This window comes from Petromyzon marinus, chromosome 44 (genome assembly GCF_048934315.1).
Source record: "Petromyzon marinus isolate PM22_M1 ecotype Great Lakes invasive population chromosome 44, UKy_Petmar_22M1.pri1.0, whole genome shotgun sequence".
Lineage (NCBI taxonomy): Eukaryota > Metazoa > Chordata > Hyperoartia > Petromyzontiformes > Petromyzontidae > Petromyzon > Petromyzon marinus.
Window position 1 is genome coordinate 6,221,368 of NC_133710.1, and position 22,531 is coordinate 6,243,898.

The following is a 22,531-nucleotide window of genomic DNA, read 5'->3' on the forward strand; positions in this document are numbered from 1 at the left end:
TTAATATTGTACAGAGTTTACTGGTATATATTAGCAAACGTAACTACACGATTCATACACAGACCTTATAAAATCAAGTTCATATATGGGCGTGATATAAAAGCGTCTCTACTACACTAGAAACCTCATTCATGTGTTGGCGGAATCTGTGTTTGTGCCAATTGGAGGCAGAAAAACTGTCGAATCGGTAGAAACATCGGTGATGTGGTTCTCTCTCTTTTTTTAAGCAAATATCGGCGGAAACAACTTGTTCCACCAACACGGGAATGCGTCTGTAGAAATGTTAATCGTTTTCGCCTAGCCGTCAACAAAGCATTCCCCCCAACTCTCGAGTCTGTTACACACACACACTACTGAAGCGCAGACTTCATAAATATACAAAAAAACATAACAATCATAACATCCACGAGCCAACGGAACGCATGAGTGACACAATGGGACTGCAATACAAAACGTATGTACAGGCATGTTTGGTATAGTAAAAGGCATCACTTTGCAAAAAAATCAATTATGACAATAAAACTATGCTTTCTCTCATCAAACGTAAAAGGTTAACGAAAAGACCCTCTCATAGGGTAAACACAACTCTAGGCACCGAACATGTTTTAATGTTGAAACAAAAAAACCGTAGTTAAAGAAACTAAGCCAAAAAAAATGTAATCCTTAATTGTGTTGCATCTGATGTGTGCGCTCACACACACACACGCCGACAGCTCGACACGCTTTAAATTAAATCGCTTGTTTCCTAACTCACAAATCGTCGTTTTCCTCGGGTCAGAATTTGGGTGTTTTGCTGTAGACACAAAATAATAACACGCAGTGGACACGAAGCTTACAATAAGGGACAAGACTAACATCATGAGATCTGCTAGCAAGTGCACTTGTATTAGACAAAGAAAAAAATCGATTTCCAGCAAACAGAGTGTATATATATCTATATATAGTTATGTATATGCCTAAGACTGTCTGTGTGTGCGCGTGGCAATGGTTTTTAATATATAGTACAAATACAAGTTTGTGTGAGATTTGTGTTTCACTTTGTTTACGCGCCGCGGCCCCGCCAGGTCGCCACTCCTCAACGCGAATAACGATGTTAATTATATGTTGTAAAAAAAATACCTTTTGCAAGTGTGAGCGCTAACAGTAACAGAGTATTAGTTACACAGTCCAGCGAACTATAATCTGCTATATTCCGTGACGAAAGACAACCGAGCAACTAAAAGCATCCTCTTACAATTAATTATCCTCGTTTCTTTCTCTCGATTGGCAAAACCAAAATCAAATTTGTGTGGGACCCACCTACACACTGGAGGGCGCTGCAACGCAATTTGTTTGATTTTAAAGCGACACCGCTTTCTCAATTTAGTCATTTCTGATACCTCGGAGGTCGAAGCTACATCCCTTCCCGCCTCAGTCCACCGGGAGATTGTAATTATTGATCGCGATCACACTGTTTCGCCATTCAAGAAGTAATGCTATTTTTGTTTGCTTTTAAATGTAACGCCGTGAATGGGAGCGCCAATAGTGGCTTGCAGGATGACTTGAAATCCATTCACGGAGAAACACGAGTCGAACATTTTATCGATTCATGTTACACGCGCGCTCGATCCTATGAGCTTGAGACTCGATATCAATGCATCTTAACACCCAGACTATTACCGTCATAACTATGGATTAGAAAACGCTCCGAAAAGCAAGATGGACCCACCAAACGTGCGCCCGGTGAACACGTTATAAAAAAAATCTAGTTACACATACCGGATTATAAGACGCACCCTCCCAAGTTTTGGTTTAAAATACGGGGGGGGGGGGGGGGAGTGCGTCTTATAATCCAGAGAATACGGTAACATCTTTGTTGACCTAAATGTAAATGAGCCCGAGGTCTAATTGGCTAAGAATTAACGTTCCACGAGACGGCCACCCAATAAACAATTCGCCCTCCTCTTGCGGCCAGCTACCTAGGCTGGGTGTCCGGGGCTATCCACCCAGGGTTAAGCTGCTTTGTTAGTTATTACATTGTCAAATACTAAAATACCTTAATGTGATGGGGGCTAATGATGATATCACTGCGGTTGGACAGCGCCCCCGGCTTCCGTTAAACGCTTCGAAGAGGTGACGTCACCGGTGCGCAAAATGCGACACTCAAATCTAAAAAGTCGAATTTTAATGTATCTGTATGTCTCGCCTTGCGAGGAGGGATGGGTGCGATTTAAAGGGATGTCGGCCAGCCCTGGGGTCGGCGGGACGACCACATCACATGGCAGGTGCGTTACCGACAACGTTGACCGAGATGTCCGTGTTGGGTTGTCTGACTTTAAAAATACGGGCCATGGCTGCTGATCCCATTGAATGTTAACGACGAGTCTGTGAAGGTTGAAAGGATTCTTCGTCTCAGCACAATCTGGATACATTTGGGGTGGGCAACGTTTTTATTTTGTCAGCGCACTAGGGAATAATGAATCCAATGTTAACTAGCCGGTCTAGGATTACTGAATTACAATTTCCCACTTGCATAGGCGCATTGAGCTAAAGAAGCCGGATCTATTGAACATGGCAATGATACTGCGAATCACGAATCAAATTTTAAGTAGCCCTCGACTAATTAGTCAAATGCCGTCCAGCCTAAAACTACTGAATCCAGGTCACTTATCAGACGCATTGCATTATATGCTAATGAGTCTGGATCTATTGATTACTATTGCATGTTACAGGGACAATGATGCATGAACCAGATAAGCTGAAAGAAACCTCAGACTGTTCAATCCAAATGCTGGCCAATCACTGATGACTGCATCTTAATTCCTTTTGGCACTTATTTAATTTCATGCTGAAGAACCATCGTCTTGTGAAAACGGTTTCGTGTTAACGGGGCTATGCATATCGACGTGAAACTAAACGATCGAGGAGAATTAAGACTCCTGTACTGAACTCAATACGATCAATCGATGCTTAATGAATCAAGCGCTCAGTAGACGATGTCGTCATCTGGGTTTCAAATTGGAGGGGGGGGGGGGCTGATGGTCTCAACCCAGTTGTTTGTTACTGTTATGTAATGACCAATTCTCTCTGCAGCAGAGCAGATGGGGGGGAAATGCTTCCGCCTCTTGCGTGGTACAGAGGTCACTGAAGGGGTATCGAGGTGACAATTCTTTGGTGACTTGACCGATTTTCAACTATTTTGTTTAAATTAATTTCACCAGGGAAGGACCACTGAGTTATATATATAGCTTTTTTTCAGAAGCGACCTGGTCACAAATTATAGCCCCAATGAAGTGGCTTATCACGTGGAAATGTATAGCAGCCAAAAACTCTTCAACGCACGTTTCTAAACGTGGAGGGGAAAAACCGGAGGACCCGGAGAAAAATCCACGCGACCACGGGGAGAACATGCAAACTCCAAATATACAGCAGGCGTCAGGGTGGGGATCGAACCCACGACCTCCTGTATACCTCGCGAGGTAGTTAACATCTCCTAGCCACCGTGGTGCCCAAATGTTGCGTTGCATCGCCCCACTCCGAGCCCACGGCTGTCACTCCACGCCCCCGATCGAAGCCCACACCCAACTATCTACTTACCCCGTCCCTCACCTTCTCACGACTCATAATAAACAGAGTTACAAACAAACTTGCACAGCGATATGCCGATAATATACAAAACGACTTATTATTGGAGACAAACACATGTACAGCCACACAACGGAGCACACTTTACATAATATAAACGTGAGGTCAACTTTGTTTAGTTTCAAAACAGCCATCTCACCATGACACCGCGAGCTCTAAATGGCTAAACTGAAAATTGAACAAAAAGTGAAAAGGAGGCTAGGTTGCGTTAAGGCAGTGGTTCTTAACCTTCACTGCAGCCTGCACCCCCGAAGGTTCTCAGAAAGGGCATCTCGTACCCCCAGGAGATGCATTCACCCCAGGTTAAGAACCACTGCGTTAAGGGGTTTGGGCGAGTCTTCAGGGTCTGATTACGGTTAGGTCTGGGGGACCAGTCTGAAGTGTCTGGGTTGGCTAATGTAGTTTGGAGGAGGGGTCGATCTGGTTGAATAGTCTAAGTATATAGAGGTAGGGAAAGGATTTGTTTGACTGGTGTGGTGAGGGTTAAAGGTAGCCAAAGGGATCGGTTGGCTGGTTAGGGCTACGGTCTGGTTGAAAATTATGGTTCTGTGCAGGGTTATGGTCCAGTTGGCTAGGGGCACGGCTAATGTCCGAATGGCCAGTGTGCTCCTCCTCACGATCGCTCCCAATGTGGCCTTTTCACATTTTGTTCGCTCTTCACCTTTAGTGCTCACAGCCGCTACATCTGCCCGGAGCTTATGCGACTGAGAAACATCTTTTATTGCATTTGTTTGAGGATATGAGTCTGCACAGTAGTTGGAATTCCCTTCAAATCGCCAGGCTGCTTGCTCCATGAAATCGCGTTATGAGTAAAGATGTAACGATTCACCGATTAAAATATTTCGGGAGCGATACATACATTGCATTGTGCGTGAGTTTATCATTTGCGATTCATAAACATTTATAGATTTTATACAATATCTGTTCCATCTAACACAATGGGAATCATTAATGCATTTGAATTGTGACAATGCATTGTAGTTGGAGTGAATCATTACATCTCTAATTATAACCACACTTTACAATCAGTCCTTACTTTGCCACTCATACTATAGTGAAAAACTCAGATGGATTCCAGCCAATTACGTGCAAGTACTGGTGAGCATGTAAGCTTCTTAACAGCTGCGTCTAAAAAAATTACATTAAGCACACAACTTCATAACTATACACGTATTGTCATGAATTTAACATAGCCATTTGCATTATTACCATGTGCCGTTGCAGAAAATGGTTCCGGAGAACACTGAGCTGCAAATGCCGCCGCCGCCAGAAACACGTTTCCTATATCTTGTAACACAGTGACGGGACACAACCACCTAAAGTGGAACTCCTTCTACTGAATAAGATCACTCATTGAAGTATTTTAAATGCAATAGACCACGGGGTTAATTGAAGCCAAGGCTCAATTATTTGCGAATCGTATCAGATTGGATTAACACGAGTCCCCTCGATTTTACACCCACCCCTCCCCCCCCGGTTTGCAGACCTATTTTCCTGCGACGCACAGCACGGAATCGCACGGCCGGCTGCAAGTGCAGCTCAGTGCTTCGAGGGTCCCTGTAAGGAAACAACATGAATGCAAATGGAACCCTCGCAGTATTGGCCACACATTTCTCCCTGTTGCGGACCCGCACTACTCGCGATTAATGACACACCCTGAAAAGTAAACGGGTCTTGTCTTCTATTCAAAAAATCTATGCTGCGCATGTTCCAGGTTGTCCCACACAAGTTTGATGCTTTATTGCATTGGACGTATAAAGTACGGCAGACATCACTTGAGCCGGTCTGAACGCGCGATCAAATTATGTTTCCCCATTAACGAAACCTTAAAACGCGTTTAGGGGCGATCAAAAGACACACAGGCTGTGTGCATAACTACAAAATTAGAGCCGTTTGTATTTCTGGTGGCGTCTTTGAGCGACACCAACTACGGTTAAGATATTGTCGAAATGTGAATTGCAGGAATCAGCGGGGGAGTGATACTTAAACAAGGCACGAGGTTGGTTTTCTGTTTAAGACACTTGGTGTGTCGCTTATCTATTTTAGGCTTGTTGCAAGGCACTGAAAGGCAGGGCTGTGACCGCTCATAAAACGCCCATAATGTCGTCATCTTAAATGTTATTGTCGTCACTACAGCAAAAGCATGTTTCAGTCCCAAAGTCTATCGAATTCGTTATATAAAAATGTACACTGAACACAAGTGCAGAAACTCTACTTTTTTTTACAATTCACGTGTAAACTAGCACAGACAACCCAACCCGCCCGCTCCCCTCCTGCAAAAAACACTTCAAAGCCAACACCACATTTACGAGTTTTATATATTTACAGTTTCCAACACGTTGTATGCAATTACTTCCAACTACATAAAATAAACATTTTAGAAAATTTGTCAAACGTTTGTAAAATATCTCCGCACACGTAATATATAAATCTACAGCTCTCCACCAAACCGAACCGCCATGCATTTAGGTTGTTTAATCAAGCTGAGGGTATTAACGTGACCGCTGGCTGCAAATGCATCTCAAAGTCTTCCGTCAAGACACAGTATTTGGTGTTCTTGTTAGATCCTACATTTTCCGATGCAAGAAAGGTTTCCAGACGCGCGCCGCCTTCGCGACTTACTAGCGTCTTCGACACGACATATAAAGTTTGACTAAAGCATACGAAAATACCATAATTCCAGTGTATATTACAGTACAGACAGTTAACCATCCCACCTATTTCCTAACCCTGATCATGCACAACTGCCTCTAAAATGCTTAATCATACTGCAAAAGCATTTATGAAAAAATATTTTCATCCACATTTGCAGCTGTGCTGCATATTCACGTCATACATTTTTAAAACCCCTCTGTAAAAAAAGTATTGAGGGAACCTATTTCTTGGAATGACAAGAATGAGTCTCCATACTTGACATTCAAATATTGAGTTAATGAAAATACATTGTGCGGGTAATTTAATTACAATTATGTGCCAAAATGTTATGCTAGTTTTGTGTGGGATAAATTTTAAACAAAAAGCAGCCGCCATTCGCCACTAAGTGGCAGTGCCATCACCATGGCGCTTGTGCCAGGACAGGTGCACTTTGTAGCCACGTGAAGTGTCAAAGGCTGGCTTGCAGTTCATGGGATAGACCCAGGTGCCATTGGTTGACCGAGATGACTGGCAGATGCACTCTGTGTGCTGCCTACTGTGGCAACTTGCTGCATTTTAGCCACACGGCGCTCCACTCGTATGTGTCACCCCTCTGCCCTTCGCTGTTGTTGGACGGCGACTGCCACTAACTGCCCAATAGCGTCTTTCACGAGCCTCCTCCATAGAGGTCGATCTTGATACCGCTGGTACCAGTCTTCGGCAAGTTCACAAAGCTCCATGTACTCCTGTACCGCATAAGACCATCTCTTCTCGATGCCTGTGCTGTGCCCATTTAGCCCCTCTCCGGCCACAGCAGCTGCTTGGGAATGCGGTGGCTGGGCATGTGGGCGACATGACTCAGCCAACGCAGCCTTGCCTGCTGGAGCTCAACAATGGGAATGTGTCCAAATCTTTACAAGATTCGTGAGCTCCTCACACAATCCATCCTGGTGAAACCCAGGTTGGATCGTAGACAGGCCAGTCTGAATGTTTCAAATCAGTGCAGAGGTTCCTTCAGAGGGGTCCACATTACGCAATCATAGAAGGGAGGGCATAATTGTGGCCGAGAAGACTCAAAGCTTTATGTGGAGTAACAGACCAGGTAACGTGTCGTACCCTCCACCACCCGACACAGCCAATCTGCAAAAAGTGTCACGTTGACAAAAGACAAATAGTTCACTACTTTAGCCCACCGGTGTGTCGAAGAGTGAATCCACAACATTTACAGTTTGAGTACGACGTTTCGCTGGTAATTACATCCAGCATCATCCGGAAATTCGCCAGAATGGTAAAGTCCTCGCTTGCTCCCGGTCTTAAATAGAGCAGCAGGGTGACGTCATCATTTAACTCATTTCAGGTGCAGTGATTTGAGGCGGAGGGGGGGTATTGTAATTATATAATCGATTAGTAATCAATGGTTATTAGTAATGAGTTGTAGATTAGTAATTAATTGTAATGTGTCTTATTGTGATTCTATGCTACGTTAGTAATCCGTTAATTAGTATGTGTTTCCCCTATAAGGAATTGTAATATGTATTATTTAATAATACACTTCCAAGCCGCACTAAGCCTGTAGCTGTCAGAGCGATTAAAGTTATTTCTATTCCTCTCAATTTCAATGGATTCTCTAATTAGTCTTTGTCAGTAATAATTCGTTTTACACAACACTTCAACGTTATCAAAATCAATTGAGTGTCCTTGTTGACAAGCATGTTCTGCCACTGCCGACAGTTGTGTTTGAGATAATTTGATATTTCTTTGATGTTCTTTTAGTCTTATGCTGATGTTACGTCCTGTCTGTCCAATATAGCATCTGCCACAAACAATTAATCCGATATACACCTTCTGTTGATAATTTAGGTAATGAGTCTTTAGTGCAGGATACTAGTTTTTGAATTTTGTGTACTGTACCAAATCTTACTGTAATGTTTTGCTTTTGCAAAACACGGGCTAATTTGTCAGTTACTCCTGAGATATATGGAATTTTTATTGTTTTAACAATCTGATCGCTTTCAGCAGTATTGCTTTGCGATCGTGATTTGCCATTCAGTGCTCTGTTAATTTGAGCATTATTGTAGGCATTGTCGTAGTGCTTCTTTAACGTGTTTGATCTCTCTCACTAGACTTTCACCATCTGACACTGTTAAAGCCCGATGTGTGAGCGTCTTGATAAGAGAGGATTTCTGAGCTGGATGATGATGCGAATCTGCATTCAGATAGGCATCAGTGTGCGTTTGCTTTCTGTAAACGCTGTGTTATTTTACCGTTTAGGCCATGTCCAAGCAAAATATCTAGGAACGGGAGTGTGTTATTCACCTCCATTTCCATGGTGAACTGGATGGCCGGGTTTTGTGCATTGAGATGATTTAGAAAATCATTAAGTGTATCTTTACCATGTGGCCAGACAACCAAAGTGTCATCCACATATCTAAACCAAAAAGATGGTTTTAATGTGCTCGAGGCAAGTGCTCTTATTTCAAAGTTTTCCACGTACAAATTTGCTATAGCAGGGGATAAAGGAGAGCCCATTGCTGCTCCTTCCTTTTGTTTAAAGAAATCCCCTCTCCATAAGAAGTGTTATTTAAACAATGGTCAGCAAGTTTCGGAATATCTTTTGGTAAACCTGTATTCTTTACTAGTGTATCAAGTAACTTAAGCGATTCGTTCACTGGAACCTTAGTGAATAGAGAAATCACATCAAAACTTAAGAAACATTACAACTAATTACTAATCTATAACTCATTACTAATCATAACCATTGACTGATTACCAATCGATTATATAATTACAATACCCCCCTCCGCCTCAAATCACTGCACCTGAAATGAGTTGATGACGTCACCCTGCTGCTCTATTTAAGACCAGGAGCAAGCGAGGACTTTACCATTCTGGCGAATTGCCCGATGATGCTGGATGTAATTACCAGCGAAACGTCGTACTCAAACTGTAAATGTTGTGGATTCACTCAACACACCGGTGGGCTAAAGTAGTGAACTATTTGTCTTTCAACGTGACACTTTTTTGCTGATTGGCCGTGTCGGGTGGTGGTAATATTGGTCGCGAAAGCCTACGTGTTAAACAGACCAGGTAACAATAAAAGATAATGCCGCTCGAATGATTCGGAGTGAGACCTCTGCTGCCAAACTGGAGCTGGCCATGAACACACACACAAATGCCTAAGCACCTGCCTGGATAAAAAAAACACGCACAAAACGGACTTTGTCAAGAAACAAAAAGGCAATAAAACCAAAATGAACAAACTCACGACGACCTTATATCTGCTTCATTATGCCCCGCTGTTTGCGCAAGCTCCATTCACCACAATCGCGATTTCATCCCGAAAAATGCCAACATAGCAACGTGCCGGTGCAGCTACTAACACAACCGCAGTGTGGGCCAACTTCATAGTAGCAGCAGCTGCTGTCACTTGAGATGCAACGCATTGCCGAGAGTTGCAACGTCAATGCCACAGTAAAAGTTGTTTTAACAGTTACCTCTAAAAGCCACCCAACCTAAGAGGCAACACAACTCCCTTTCGATTAAACAAAGTAGAATATCTGAACGCCTGTTTTGCAAACATCAGTAATGCCAAATTGTGACCTGCCCACAAAGGCTGCACTTTGCCAACACAGCCCGATAAAAAAAAAACAGTTCACTGGACTCCTCCAATATTTTCCCATCAACAACCCCCTTTGTTCACAATGACTTTTGACGTCTCATTTACATGTTTCTTCTGCCGACAAGACTCCACTGGCTCTCACAAACACAAGAAAAAAGGTCGGGATGGACCTGGGGGAGGGGGAAGTTCGGTAGTGACACGATAGTTGTTCACAGGAGCGAATCGTGTCATCTAATATGGTGGGTTTTTTTTCCCAGATACTCTTAGTTTCCTCTCGCGTGAAAAAAAAACTTAGTAATTTAAACTTGCCAATATAGGACTGCCCAAAAATACCTTGAGACTTAATGAGGCCTTCCTTGATAAAGGATTAAAATTAGTATTACACCTAATAATGGTTAAACTATAGAGTAGCCAAGTGTGCTTAACAGTTTTGATATATATTAAAAGCCACATCTGCCTTTTGTCGTCTGGTGGCTATGAATGAGGATGCTGTAAATGCACAGTGCAGGATTACGAGTGTTTCTTCCATCACACCTATTGGTCTCTACTGGTACGGCATCTTGGCGTTTATCATTTAATGATTTAGTCTCAATAAACTGACACAAACGGAGTGATGCAAGTTCTGGCTGTTTTTTTATTCCCCCCCCCCCCCCCACTGCATGAAACAAAGGCAGCATTTAAACGTTTATTTTCCACTCCAAGATCAATAACTTCCGTGGTAGCTTTCAAAGTGGCTCAATTGCAAAGATGCCAAACCAGTCTGATATTTATAGCGTGTCAGGGCAAGGTACAATTTGTCAAGCTAAATGTCAAATTGTAATGTGCACGTGATGTGTCGCCGAGCACGAGCTTACACGTACACAAAACACCCACCTTTTCACCACAAACACCAGACTGACCAGACAGCATCAACACCTCCCTGCTGTGTGGCCAGATTGACAGCTTTGACAAGGCTAAGACCATGGTGGCTAAAGTATAATCAGTGGCCTTGAGAATCCAGGCATGTACCTGGACAGAAGCCTGCTCGGGATGGGCGGTTCTGCCACGCAACCTATTCCTCACACTGCTACCATAGTGAGCACACTCTCCAGCAAGCAGTCTAATGGGGCGGCTGTGAAGGATGAAGGACGTCCCAAATGCAACTTAAGAGGCCCAATGTGTCGTGTGTCGATCGATCGGCTCTTACAACTGTGTCCATTTTGTGCTGCCGATCGGAGCGTGTTCGATGCGATAGAGCGTCCCAAGAATCTTGTCGATACGTCGGTCGCTCGGAGACGGCAAACGTGCCCATCGCGTCTTTGTGAAAGGGAAACGAGGATTTATACGAGCTGTCCACGTTGGCACACAAGTGTTGCATAAGCAAATGTAGCGAGCATTCACCGGGGCGGCCGATGCTGCTTTACAGGCACCAGTCAAAAGAATAATGAGACAAAGGACACGTTCGCATTTACACGGTTAATTAAACTGACAACGCCACATCAAAATATAATTGACTCAAAACTGCAATTCACCCACAGTTAAATCTGTACAAAATTACCATGTGTTTGTAATATTGTAAGGGGAAACACAGTGACTGTCACCATTCATAAGTTTTAAAAACCAACTTAATTAGGGATGAAGTGGCGAATGGTGCGTGTCTGTTGATGCACTTGCTATTTCTGCAGACATTCTGCCGTCTACATCATCCACAACATTTACCACCACCCTCGGCTCCGGATCGCTCACTCTGCACAAACTCACACTTCAAACATTTACATGGATCTCTTAACAATTGAGTTACAAGGACGCCAGCCTTCAATAGAATTAAATATCTTTTTAAAAATATGTTGATAACAAAGAGGCTGTGTTAAAAAATAAATGAATAAAAAATGAAGAGCAAGCGAAATAAACATCTGCAATATTCAGCACTGTACACGTTCAGCAGTCATCAGCCCACACTACTTATGCCACAAAGAATTTCGCCGCAGTCTTAGGTTTTGTACACCACCAGCAACAGGAGCTGCAGCGGGCAAATTCAACCCACTGCCCCTTTCCACAGACACACAACAACGTAGCGTTGGGTCGCAGCCACGCTGGATAAACTCTCGTCCTCCGAGCCGCCGTCTTTGTCCGCACCTTTCCCCTGCCTCTTTCTCTCGCTCTTTTTTTCCATCTCCTACTTAAGCTCCGTGCGAGTCAGTTTGGGTGCCGGTTCACCCGACTCCACCGACACCTCGTCCCACGAGTCCCTCTGGCTGGCCTCTCGGTCTGCGTGAGGGAACGCCGTGCACGCACGGGGGTGGGGAGAGGGTGGAACACAAGATTCACATGTTGAGGGGGGAAGGCAGGGCGGGAAGGTTTAAGTGTCTTTCCTTTGCCAGGCTAGTCAGCGCTTGCATTTCACAAACATTTCAAGATCGAAATGTAATCACCGTTGCTTCCTGCCTTATGCCAGATTGTGAATGATGCACAGCTCGTACCAGATATTCCAAAATCTGTTCGTGAATTCTCTAAGCTAGCATTTGGATTTAGGTCTTCTCTTTGGTACACAGCCGTCATGCAGTTTACATATCTTTCAAGGACACCCCTGAGTCTACAACCATTCTGCGGCTTTAGGTTTTCCCTTGGCCATTGACCATCGGGTGCCACTTTAATGCATGTCTCTGGTAATCTGCCCTCTGTTCTCCACACGTTACAATACATCAAAACTTCCTCATACTGATTATGTCTATAATTAATTCCTGCCACATTTCATTCTTAACTTTCAAGTTAATGACTTATCCGGTCATGAAATTCAAGCATCGTCCGCATACACCCTCCAAGCCCTTTTGCAGGATTTCAATTAAAAAAAAGGAGACTCATATTAATGACAATATAAGCTTTTAAAACTCTACACAATTTGCGGCACGTGGGAATTCTCTTCGCATTATAACCATTTCAACTCAGTCCTGAGCATATATTGGTTAAGTAAATCATAAGCTATTAGCTTACTGTTGAGTTCACGAGCTGCATTAAGCCACTGTGAAAACACGAGTTGTCTCTTTACTGCAGTCTAAAAGAAAAACACACAATGCCTGTTCCTCTAAAAGAAATAGATACCTTCCTTTTATTTCTTTACTCAAAATAAGAATAACTAAACCAAACAATAGTTCCTGCCATGGCTGCAGTATTACCTTTTATCCCATTCAAGGACAAGAATCCTGATCCCAGGTCAGCAAACTGAAATACAAACCCAAAAAGAAACACCGTTAGCTTATATGTGCACATGCCACACAGCAGTGATTAGCAGACAAACAGCATTACCTCTAGATGCATGCTCAGCGTCACTGCTGCCTTTTCTCAGCCCTTGTTATTCTCCATTATACAGAAATAAGTGAAAATGGACTGAGATAAAAGCACCACTTTTGTGAGAAGCACTTGGAACTTTAAAAGGCTTTCTTTTATTTCGCATTGATGAAAAAAATAGCTTTTTAGACGTTTTCTTAAAATAAACGTTTGTATATAAGCTGTAATTGCAGTGTAAGGCTTGCAATTTGTGCTATTGCAGTGTCGTTCCGTAGCCTACTCTTGGCAACTATGCCACAGGGTTAAATTTTCAATGATGCCAGCTATTACCAGTCAAGTGAACGTCTCTCATCAACTATCATCGTTAGTCATGATCGCCACCTCTCACAGTTTGCCCATGCCAGACTGACTCGCCCGTGAATTTATGCCATCACCTCATCTCCACAGTGGATGCCCTATCAGGCATGTTTACTCCATAATTAGTCTCCACGACTGAGCTAGTCAGTCTCGCCAGCACTACCACAAGATATAAAATTTATTTGCAAGGGCCTCTTGCAGTGGCAGAAGTGAGAATGCCTTTCTAAAATTAGAAACACTGTTTCCAGATCGAAAATATCATATTCAAAATCTTTATTTAGACTGGAGGAATCCGATGAGCTATGAAGCTTTATTTTTCACAGATGTCCAGTACGGGCAGCTCAGATGCTTGCACTGATGGAAAAATATCGTTTGTGGACCATTCCGAAGCGGAAGGCCTCCTGTGGCCACACAAACTTAAGTCGCGAGACGTATCCGGCCCGTTAGCTGTAGATTCGCCACGCCTGGTCTATGACGTGTAGGGAAAAACTGGACCACCACGAGGTCACGTGCGCGTGTACGAGTGGTCATCGGTCACTCCACCGGTGTTCACCTCGCCCATGACGGCGATGGGCGTCTCCCCGCGCGCCCGTGCCACCCGCTGCTCCACCAGGTAGAACATGTACTCGTCGTAGAGCAGGCGGATGAGGTGGAAGGAGCCAAAGCTCGCCGCGCTGCGCAGGGTCAAGTCTCGGATCACCATCGAACTGTGCAACAAACACACAGATACCAGGTTAATCTACAAAGTATTTGGTTTTTCATCAGAGGTAAAGTTTGTTTTTTCACTCCTGGTGCCAAGTACCAGACCGATGCCTACAATGGCCAGCATAGTGACCAACAACGTAAAAATAACTCAAGTAAAGGATGGGCAGGAGTTAACAATACAGTACCACGTCGTTAATTCGTTCCAGAAGGTAGGACTTACATCGAAAATGATGTAAACCAAACGAATTCTTCCCATAAGAAATAAAGGGAAAGGAAATCATCCGTTCCAGAGAATAAGAAATTATATTTTATATGGCACATTATACATTAATGTGGTTGTATAACATAATGTAGACACTACTTAATACTAAAATGCATACATACATTAAAATGACAAAAATCACGTGAAAATTCACAGAGAGTTACAGCAAGGGGGTTGTGCACTGAACGAGATCTACAGGCAGACTGAGGAGCGGCGCTTTGTCTCAAGTCGTGAACGGGGTCGACGCGGGTACGCGGTGACTCATCCCGACCCATACAAGTTCTAGCAAGCGCGTCGTATCCCAAGCAAGACGTCGTATCCCAAGACATTTTTTCTCTCGTCAAAACACGATGTGTACCAAATTCGACGTATTCCAAAGCGGTCGTATAACGAGGTATGACTGTACATCTCATTTTCTGCCAATTTTACTCCAATTGTGCTGCCCATGTCATGTCATGAGATGAAGTATCCATTTGGATCGCTCAGCGTAGTGCAGCCCTTCGTATTTCATAACAGTCAACAAAGTGGATATCACAGAGCTACCTCTTAGTGCCCTACAAGTGATCTGGTCCACCTAAGAGAGCTGCGCGTTCTTACACACTCCGCGCTTGAAAATCACAAACCGATATATATTTTTTTTTATTCCAAGGGCAGGATACTTATCCCAAGTACAGAATCAATTCTATTGCGGTGGCGTTTTCTTGGCCAGTCATTGGCGACCCGTACAAGAACCACACTTGCCTGTAGAAGGACCACTTCAGCAGGAACTGGCGCGCGGCCTTGGCATAGCTGGCGCTGCCCTCGTGTGGTTTGAGCACGGTGGTGACCACCTCGTCCAGCCACACAGCCCACTGCTCCAGTGAGTTTTGCTGCTGCAGTGTCACCTTGAAGTCCTGCTCCAGTCGCGTTACCACGCCCTCCTCGCACTGGCACACCCACGACGCTTGCTCCTGCACACAAGACACGTAGAGGTGTAAAGACGGCCCCAGCGGTAACGCGGACCATTGGAAGCGCATTCCCTGCTTATTGGAGAGGTTCGCGGTTCGAATTCGGCAGGCGGTCCTGGTTAATACACACCGTCTGCTCCACGGTGGACGTTAAGAGATTGTGCGACGTCATCTGAAATGGGTAGGCTATTGTGTAGGTGAAAACTTGGCTGGATTCTTCTGAAAATTTGTCATGAGACTCAGTTGAGGCATTTCTGGAAAAACACAATAAATAAGTGATACGATCTCCACTCGTCTAAGCGTAATCACGTCACCTAATGCGGCGTGTACCCCAAGAATTCATTGTATTTTTTAATACAAGACAGCTTTAATGTTTCTCAAGACTCCTCATTGAGGATATTACATTTGGACGCTTGATCAGTTCCACTCAGAACGAGTAATGTGAAGGTTTTCACAGCTGGGCTGGAAACCTCAATCTTTTTAGGTTGTAATGTCCGGCGTTTCGCTCCCAGCACTTCAAGCTCTCAGAAATTGGAGCAAAAAGTCAGATATGCCAATAACGCGGTGCAGCACAAAAACACAATGGCGAGCTATTCACGAAGGGACATTTCACACGTGGATAGAAACCACAGTACCCAGAATAACCACCCATGCATACAAGGGAATGACACTCTCTCTGAGGTCCGCAGAGATGGGTTCACACATCCAAGTGCTGTGCTGCCATCTCTTGGCCACTATGCAAACCAACAGATTTGGGAGGCAAATACATCTGCATGATCCACCCCTTATCTTCAAAGAAATAAACCATAGGTGTATGTGCCCCAACGCCGAGCCCAAATGATATTCCCTTTACTGCAAGATTTCCTGATTAATGGGAGGAGTAACAAAAAAAATAACACAGCTTGCATCCAGGCTAGCTTCAGAATTAAATTGTTTCAGCCCGACATGTTACAGCACTCTACTGCGCCACACAGCAACTGTACATCCTTTATCGGTGGACGACTCTTGAGTTCCGACGCTCCGCACATGCCGTTTTTGAACAACACTGGTGGACAATCACATTGATCGGATATAAATAGCTATGCTCTGACATCAGTTTGACCTACAGTGAAGGGTAAACCCACAAGTCTTATTTTCATTAATGATGCTTCGACCATGTTATTTTTGTGTCGTCTCCCTTCAAATAAAATTTACTAAACCTTAACTTATTTTATAAGCCTAAAATATTTGTTTGCCTCACATTTCATTTTTAGGAGGGTTATCATTTGCTGGCACAGGCAATATTGTGGGAACCCAAAATCTGGTCAAGGGGAATACCGATGACCAGATGGCGGTGATGAGACTAACAGCAGACCTCAGGAAGACAGATTTTTACTGTGTAAAACAAAACAAAATTTGGAAGAAATAGGGAAGTGATGGTGAGGCGGCATTCAACTGTACTGGCCATAATACCCTCTTCATAAAAAAAAAATCCATAAATTTTGACCACACCAAACATTACGATACCCAAGGGCTGCACAGTTCTGACCCGATCTTCACTCTAGCACACACCCCCATGCTAAAAGCCAAGAGTATCCGTTGCCCGTGCCACACTGCGACACACAGAAAAGCCTCAACAGACGCTGCACAGGGCCGCAATACGCTTCGCGAAAACATGTACACGCACACTGACACCCTTTGTCGAGCGCGTGTGAATGCACAAAGGCTAACAAGCCACACTGTGCACTGTGTACTGGGTGTGCGGCCACCGCCTGCCCACCCACCCACCCACGGGGCCGCCAGCTGTCGAGCAATGACCTCCACACGCCATCAGTGCCGGAGCGCCAGTGCCAACCGGCGGATGTGGGCATGGCCAAATTCACAAGGCACGATAACAATTGTAATGGATGAACACAAGCGATGTGGCTTGGAATGTGAACGCAGCGCCAGCCTATATATGAATAAATGAGATACTTTAACCACGTAAGCGGATCATAGTCTTCATCAGTCACCATTATGCATTATAATGGATGTTCAAGATTCACTACAGGAAGGATTACATTTGTTTGGATCTAATAATGCACAATCTCCAATCCCTCGCCTCTATTCTACAAGCATTCTCTCTTTCTGGCGACTCCTTTGCCCACAATGCCCGAATTTCCGAGTGCCAAATAGATTTTGTTCTGGCTCTCTTAGCTAAACTCCCACAACTCAGATCTTTAAAAATATATATAGCATTTAATAAAATAACTGTGGAAAGAGAGCACTGGGAGAGACAGATGGAGGAATGCAATGCATTGTTGGCCCGAAAGCTCATTTGGGCAGCTTCAAGCATCGAAAATAGCCCCAAAAGTTTCCACCCCGTCACCAGCTCGGAACAGGTGCGCATGCGCAGAGGGACTTTATTATTCCGGGAATGTTTTATGAGCCTCCTCTAGAGTATCAGAGTAAAATTCCAGTAACGATTGCCAAAAAAAGCAGATCTGCACTCCTGGTGCACACCAAAGTCAAACTTGCATTCTTACATGCACACACGTACACACATGCACAAGCACACACGCGCAAACGCACTTGTGCGTGCAAGACGCGCACAGAATCACCGAATCTGCTCACGAAAGAGCATTCAAGGCGGCAGAACACAAACTGGGGCTTAAAAACGCGCGCACGCACGCACGTGCGAGCTTGCGAAACACAGAGTGTGCCGTTACCGCCCAGCGTGAGAGCGCTTCTTAAAATAAACAGCCCCACAAGTGAGCCGCTGTTGCCTCCGCAGTGGTGTTTCCTCCCTGTCCCCGCGTCAAACCCAACTTGTAGACGACTCCTCCCGTGAGTCGATATCAGACCAAACACGTAATGCTATTCAAAGGAATGCACGTTCCGAGTGCCTGATCTGTCTACGAATAGTACGGCACTCAGTTTAGAATATCAATAGTGGGAGACAGTCTCTTGTCGAACAGTAAGGGCCGCAAACATGGCGAGCTTTTATTTTATTTGAGCTTCCGCTCAACTGGACATGAAGTTCCGTAAAAAATACTTTATCACGGTTTACGTTTTCAGTGCATATTTATGACATATTAACAAAACATTCACCAATGTCTTGTGATTTACGTTAAACTTTGAATGAATGCCTATGACCAAATTGCCCTGAATGTGGCTGTCTCATGAGATCTCAGAAGCTAAGGAGAGCTGACCTGGTTAGTGCTTGAATGGATTTTGGAGGAATGAGGCTGCGGGCTGCGAGATGACCAGGAGATGGCAGTACAACAATGGGCAGTTGAAGTTGATGGGTCTTGTTAATGTTGTAGATTTACCCTCCAACACACCGGTGTGCTGTACTAGTAACGAATTGGCATGTTCTGTTTATGCGACAAACCTTACTAATTGACTGTGTCGGATCGTGGCGGGTTTAACGACACATTTATATATTTACGTGATCTAACCCAAAAAACCTGGATTATTAATGGATCTCTCAGTGAACTGAATTGAGCTATGCAACACTTTGATAATTAATCATCTCTTGTATGTGTGAGCTTTCTCCGATTTTCCCAGCTTCTTTCCACATAGCATACACTAATTAATCTTAATTAGGCAAACATCCTAATGCAGATCCTATTTAAAAAGAGTACCCAGACTAATTGAGTTATTTTCTTCGTAAATAATTAAAATAATTCATACAGTATGTATTTGTATATTTAGTGTCCATATCTACTCACTCATTACTTACTTCTCACAACACTTAACCCTGCCCCACATCTGTGCACCTAGATGCGTCTCCGTAATTTGTCTCCGTTTTGCAAAAAAATATATTTCATGGTACTGAAAAGTAGTATTTTATGAAAGAATCAAATAAATGTTATAACCATTCCCATTAATAAAATTGCCCTGCTAGAAACGTAAATGTTGTATTGTTCACAGGCCCAAAAAACTATCACCTTTAATATAAACAACCTACAAAAAGAAGCATATACAATGAGCTAAAGCTTATACGCTCCTCTTATGCTACACGGTTAGAGCACAGAAGCAATGCCAGAATTTTGGTTCGTCACGAGCCTAAGTTACCCTCTTCTGAAACAAAGATGTTCTGTTCTGTCGACTCCTCCCTGCAGTGGCAGATGGTGCGATATATGGACTGGATATTGATGGGATTGAGGGAGGTACCGACATAAAAAATATGTACAAAAAGCTAAAGTGTTTCTCAATGACTAACACATCCTGGACGTGTAACAATGCAGGTCTCTGCAACCACAATCCAATGACATTTTACAATTCTGAGACAGGAGTGAACACCTTGTATTTGGTCCTGTCCATGCTACCTTTCTCCTCTGTACAACCTAATGTGAACCGTATTATGTTCCATATCGTTGCTGCTGGCGGCAGCAGCATCTCGCTTTGTAGCGCCAGAAAATGCCGAGGCAGGACTTTGTAAATGCGCGGGCGTGGCAGGCACCTGCACGTTGGCAAAGTCGACACGATTGAGGTCGTTGAGCATCTGGTTGATCTGCGAAGTGTTCTGCAGAACAGCCCGTGCTGCTTGCGCCAGGTGGTTCAGCGACGTGTAGCGCCGCAGTGTCTGAGCGAAGGCACTCACCGCCGCCACCTGTTCCACATATGGCAATGACGATTATTATTGCATTCTTTGAAATCTTCTTTCCCCCAAAATTATGATGCCGATATTACTATTGGCATCATATTGTCATAAGAGGAGATTTACAATCAGGCTTGCACAAAGTGATGCAGCATCAGCCTCGAGAAGATAACATCACACGCTTACTTCCCGAGTTTCCCTTCAATTTCCGCTTATGTTCACTTGCTGTGCATCTTCTTGCAATAGCAATGATATATATAGTTTTATTCTGAGAGCAAGAATAGATTATCCAGGTGAAATTATAGACTCACGATAGTGGAAAACCCAGTTTAATCGCCAGTGGCTGAAACCCAGGTTCTCGTGAGGCCATCACCTCATTACACTTGAGAGCACCATTTTAGAACGCTTGGTCGAGACCCAGATTTCAAGCCAAATTCTCAGGGGGTGCAGGCTCAGTGCTCTGACGTGACATGAACCCCCTTTGTTATGGCCATAAGTAGGAGGTAGCCAATTTGCTGTGACACCCAAAAAAATGTCGTGTGTGTGTGTACGCAGCTCTCTGCGCACTTCATTGCCCCGATAAGGTGGATTATAATTTTACAGTCATGAAGGCTGTCTCTGAGTCGTCCATGGGAGAAATTGCACATGTTTAGGAATGTGCAACTTTAAGGATGGAGTGTTTTCAAGGAGGAGGGAAAAGGTGTACCCTAAAGCAGGGTTCATCAACTGGCAGCATGTGGGACAGATGTGACTTAAAGGCTCTTGAAGTGGCCCGAAGAACTATGGCCCGCCGAGAGATATGGTTCACTAAGACATAAAGTGATACATGAGTGCCATGAATGCAAGCTAAACAAGAGGTAGAGATGAGAGCTGTTCACAACTGAAATATTAGCAAGATGAGCGCAAGATAAACAAGCGATCAGAAGCCAAGAAATATAGCTGAGCGGTTTCATGCAGACACGATATCATGATAATGTGTTGTCATAATGGTTGTACATATGCCACATGGCATCAAGTGGCCCGCCAACACACGTTAAGTTTTATTGTGGCCCACCAGAACAATTTTAGTTAAAAAACCTTGGCCTAAAACATAGATGCGTTTCCATAAAATATAAAGAATTAAAAGGTCAAAGGATCCCCAGTTTGAATGAGCATGGGGCAGCTTTCATCAAAGTTAATAGTCCCGAGGCAATGGTGGAAATTCCACATTGCCATGATGGAAGCTAGTCTTCCTGTAGGCATCCCATAGGACAATTACTACGAAGAAACTCTTTTTATCAAGCCTAAAATTACGTGGGCAAGTCAACTCCCGACCAAGATTTGAACCTGTACTCTCAACTGTGAGTCCAGTGCTCTGATCACAGTACCACCTGGTTGGACATCTCTATAATAATAATTGTGTCTGTGATGGTGGACCAGCTGCACCAAACAATGCAAAAGCTAGTCTAAGTTAGACTCCCACTTGCCTTGGCGTGTATGACTTCCTGGGGTAGCCCACTCAGGGCCGTAGCCAGCCAGCCCTCCAGGCTCTTGGCAAAATTCCGGATTGCTTGTGTCAAGGCACCTGCAGCAAACAGCCCAGCCTTCGTCAAAATCACTTTTTAAAAAAACCTCACAACACCACAAAAGTTGGCTTCATGTGTGTAAAACGTAGCAGTGCAGAAAACAAAACACAGGATTTAATGTTTCTGTGGTATGGTTTATGTTTTGAGTTTTGTTTCAATATAGCTGCGCCACCCTCCACCACTAGGCATGCTACCTTAACGCTCCAGCGATGCCACTGTAGTTTGAATGTCATACTTTTATTGCAACGTCACTAGAGAATGATGATGGTGTCGTGTTAAAGTAACGGTCTGCACATTTGCTTATCAACAGCACAAATCTGTAAATAAATGTCACAGTTGACAACACATGCTTGCGAATAAGGGCCACAACAAACTCTCGGCGACATCACAAAATTTGGAAACAAACAAAAACAACTCCACAGACAATGCCACAAAATCAGAACTGTTCATCGTACAACAAATTTTCAGGAGCCGCAATAAAACCTCTCACAACAGCAGGCCCTGCGCCAGCACTTTGACGAGGAGAGGGGTGGGAGCGGAAATTGGGTGAACGGCACTCACTGGGGATGGGCCGTAGCACGTCTGGGATGAGCACCTCCACCAGTGCCTGGTACAGCAGGTAGTCACAGCTCCGCATCCACTTCATGACCGGCTCCCACCGGCACAGTGTCGCCAGCGCCCCTTTTGGGAGGCGCTTCTCGTAGCCATTCTCCCTGCAGAAACAAAAAAACAAAGCACCAGTGGCTCGTGTTAGAGAGACGTTAAAAGTTAGCTTCACGAAGCTCTTACAGTGAGGGAAAAAAGTATTTGATCCCCTGCTGATTTTGTACATTTGCCCACTGACAAAGAAATGATCAGTCTATAATTTTAATGGTAGGTTTATTTGAACAGTGAGAGACAGAATAACAACAAAAAAATCCAGAAAAACGCATGTCAAAAATGTTATAAATTGATTTCATTTTAATGAAGGAAATAAGTATTTGACCCCTC

At 44.0% G+C, this 22,531-nt stretch overlaps 1 protein-coding gene across 7 annotated transcripts in view; it reads right to left on the bottom strand.

The window, feature by feature from the left end:
• LOC116951959 (transcription factor RFX3-like) overlaps nucleotides 1-22,531 on the bottom strand; it is a 56,314-nt gene continuing 33,783 nt past the window's right edge. For all 7 annotated transcript variants that reach the window (XM_032970885.2, XM_032970886.2, XM_032970882.2 and 4 more), the window contains 7 exons: nucleotides 22,103-22,254; nucleotides 21,443-21,540; nucleotides 19,839-19,988; nucleotides 15,207-15,415; nucleotides 14,052-14,205; nucleotides 13,030-13,075; nucleotides 1-12,124 (listed from right to left, as the gene is read on the bottom strand). In XM_032970885.2, coding sequence (XP_032826776.1) covers nucleotides 12,033-12,124; nucleotides 13,030-13,075; nucleotides 14,052-14,205; nucleotides 15,207-15,415; nucleotides 19,839-19,988; nucleotides 21,443-21,540; nucleotides 22,103-22,254 — 901 coding nt within the window. In that variant the 3' untranslated portion in view covers nucleotides 1-12,032. The remainder of the gene's footprint in view (nucleotides 12,125-13,029; nucleotides 13,076-14,051; nucleotides 14,206-15,206; nucleotides 15,416-19,838; nucleotides 19,989-21,442; nucleotides 21,541-22,102; nucleotides 22,255-22,531) is intronic.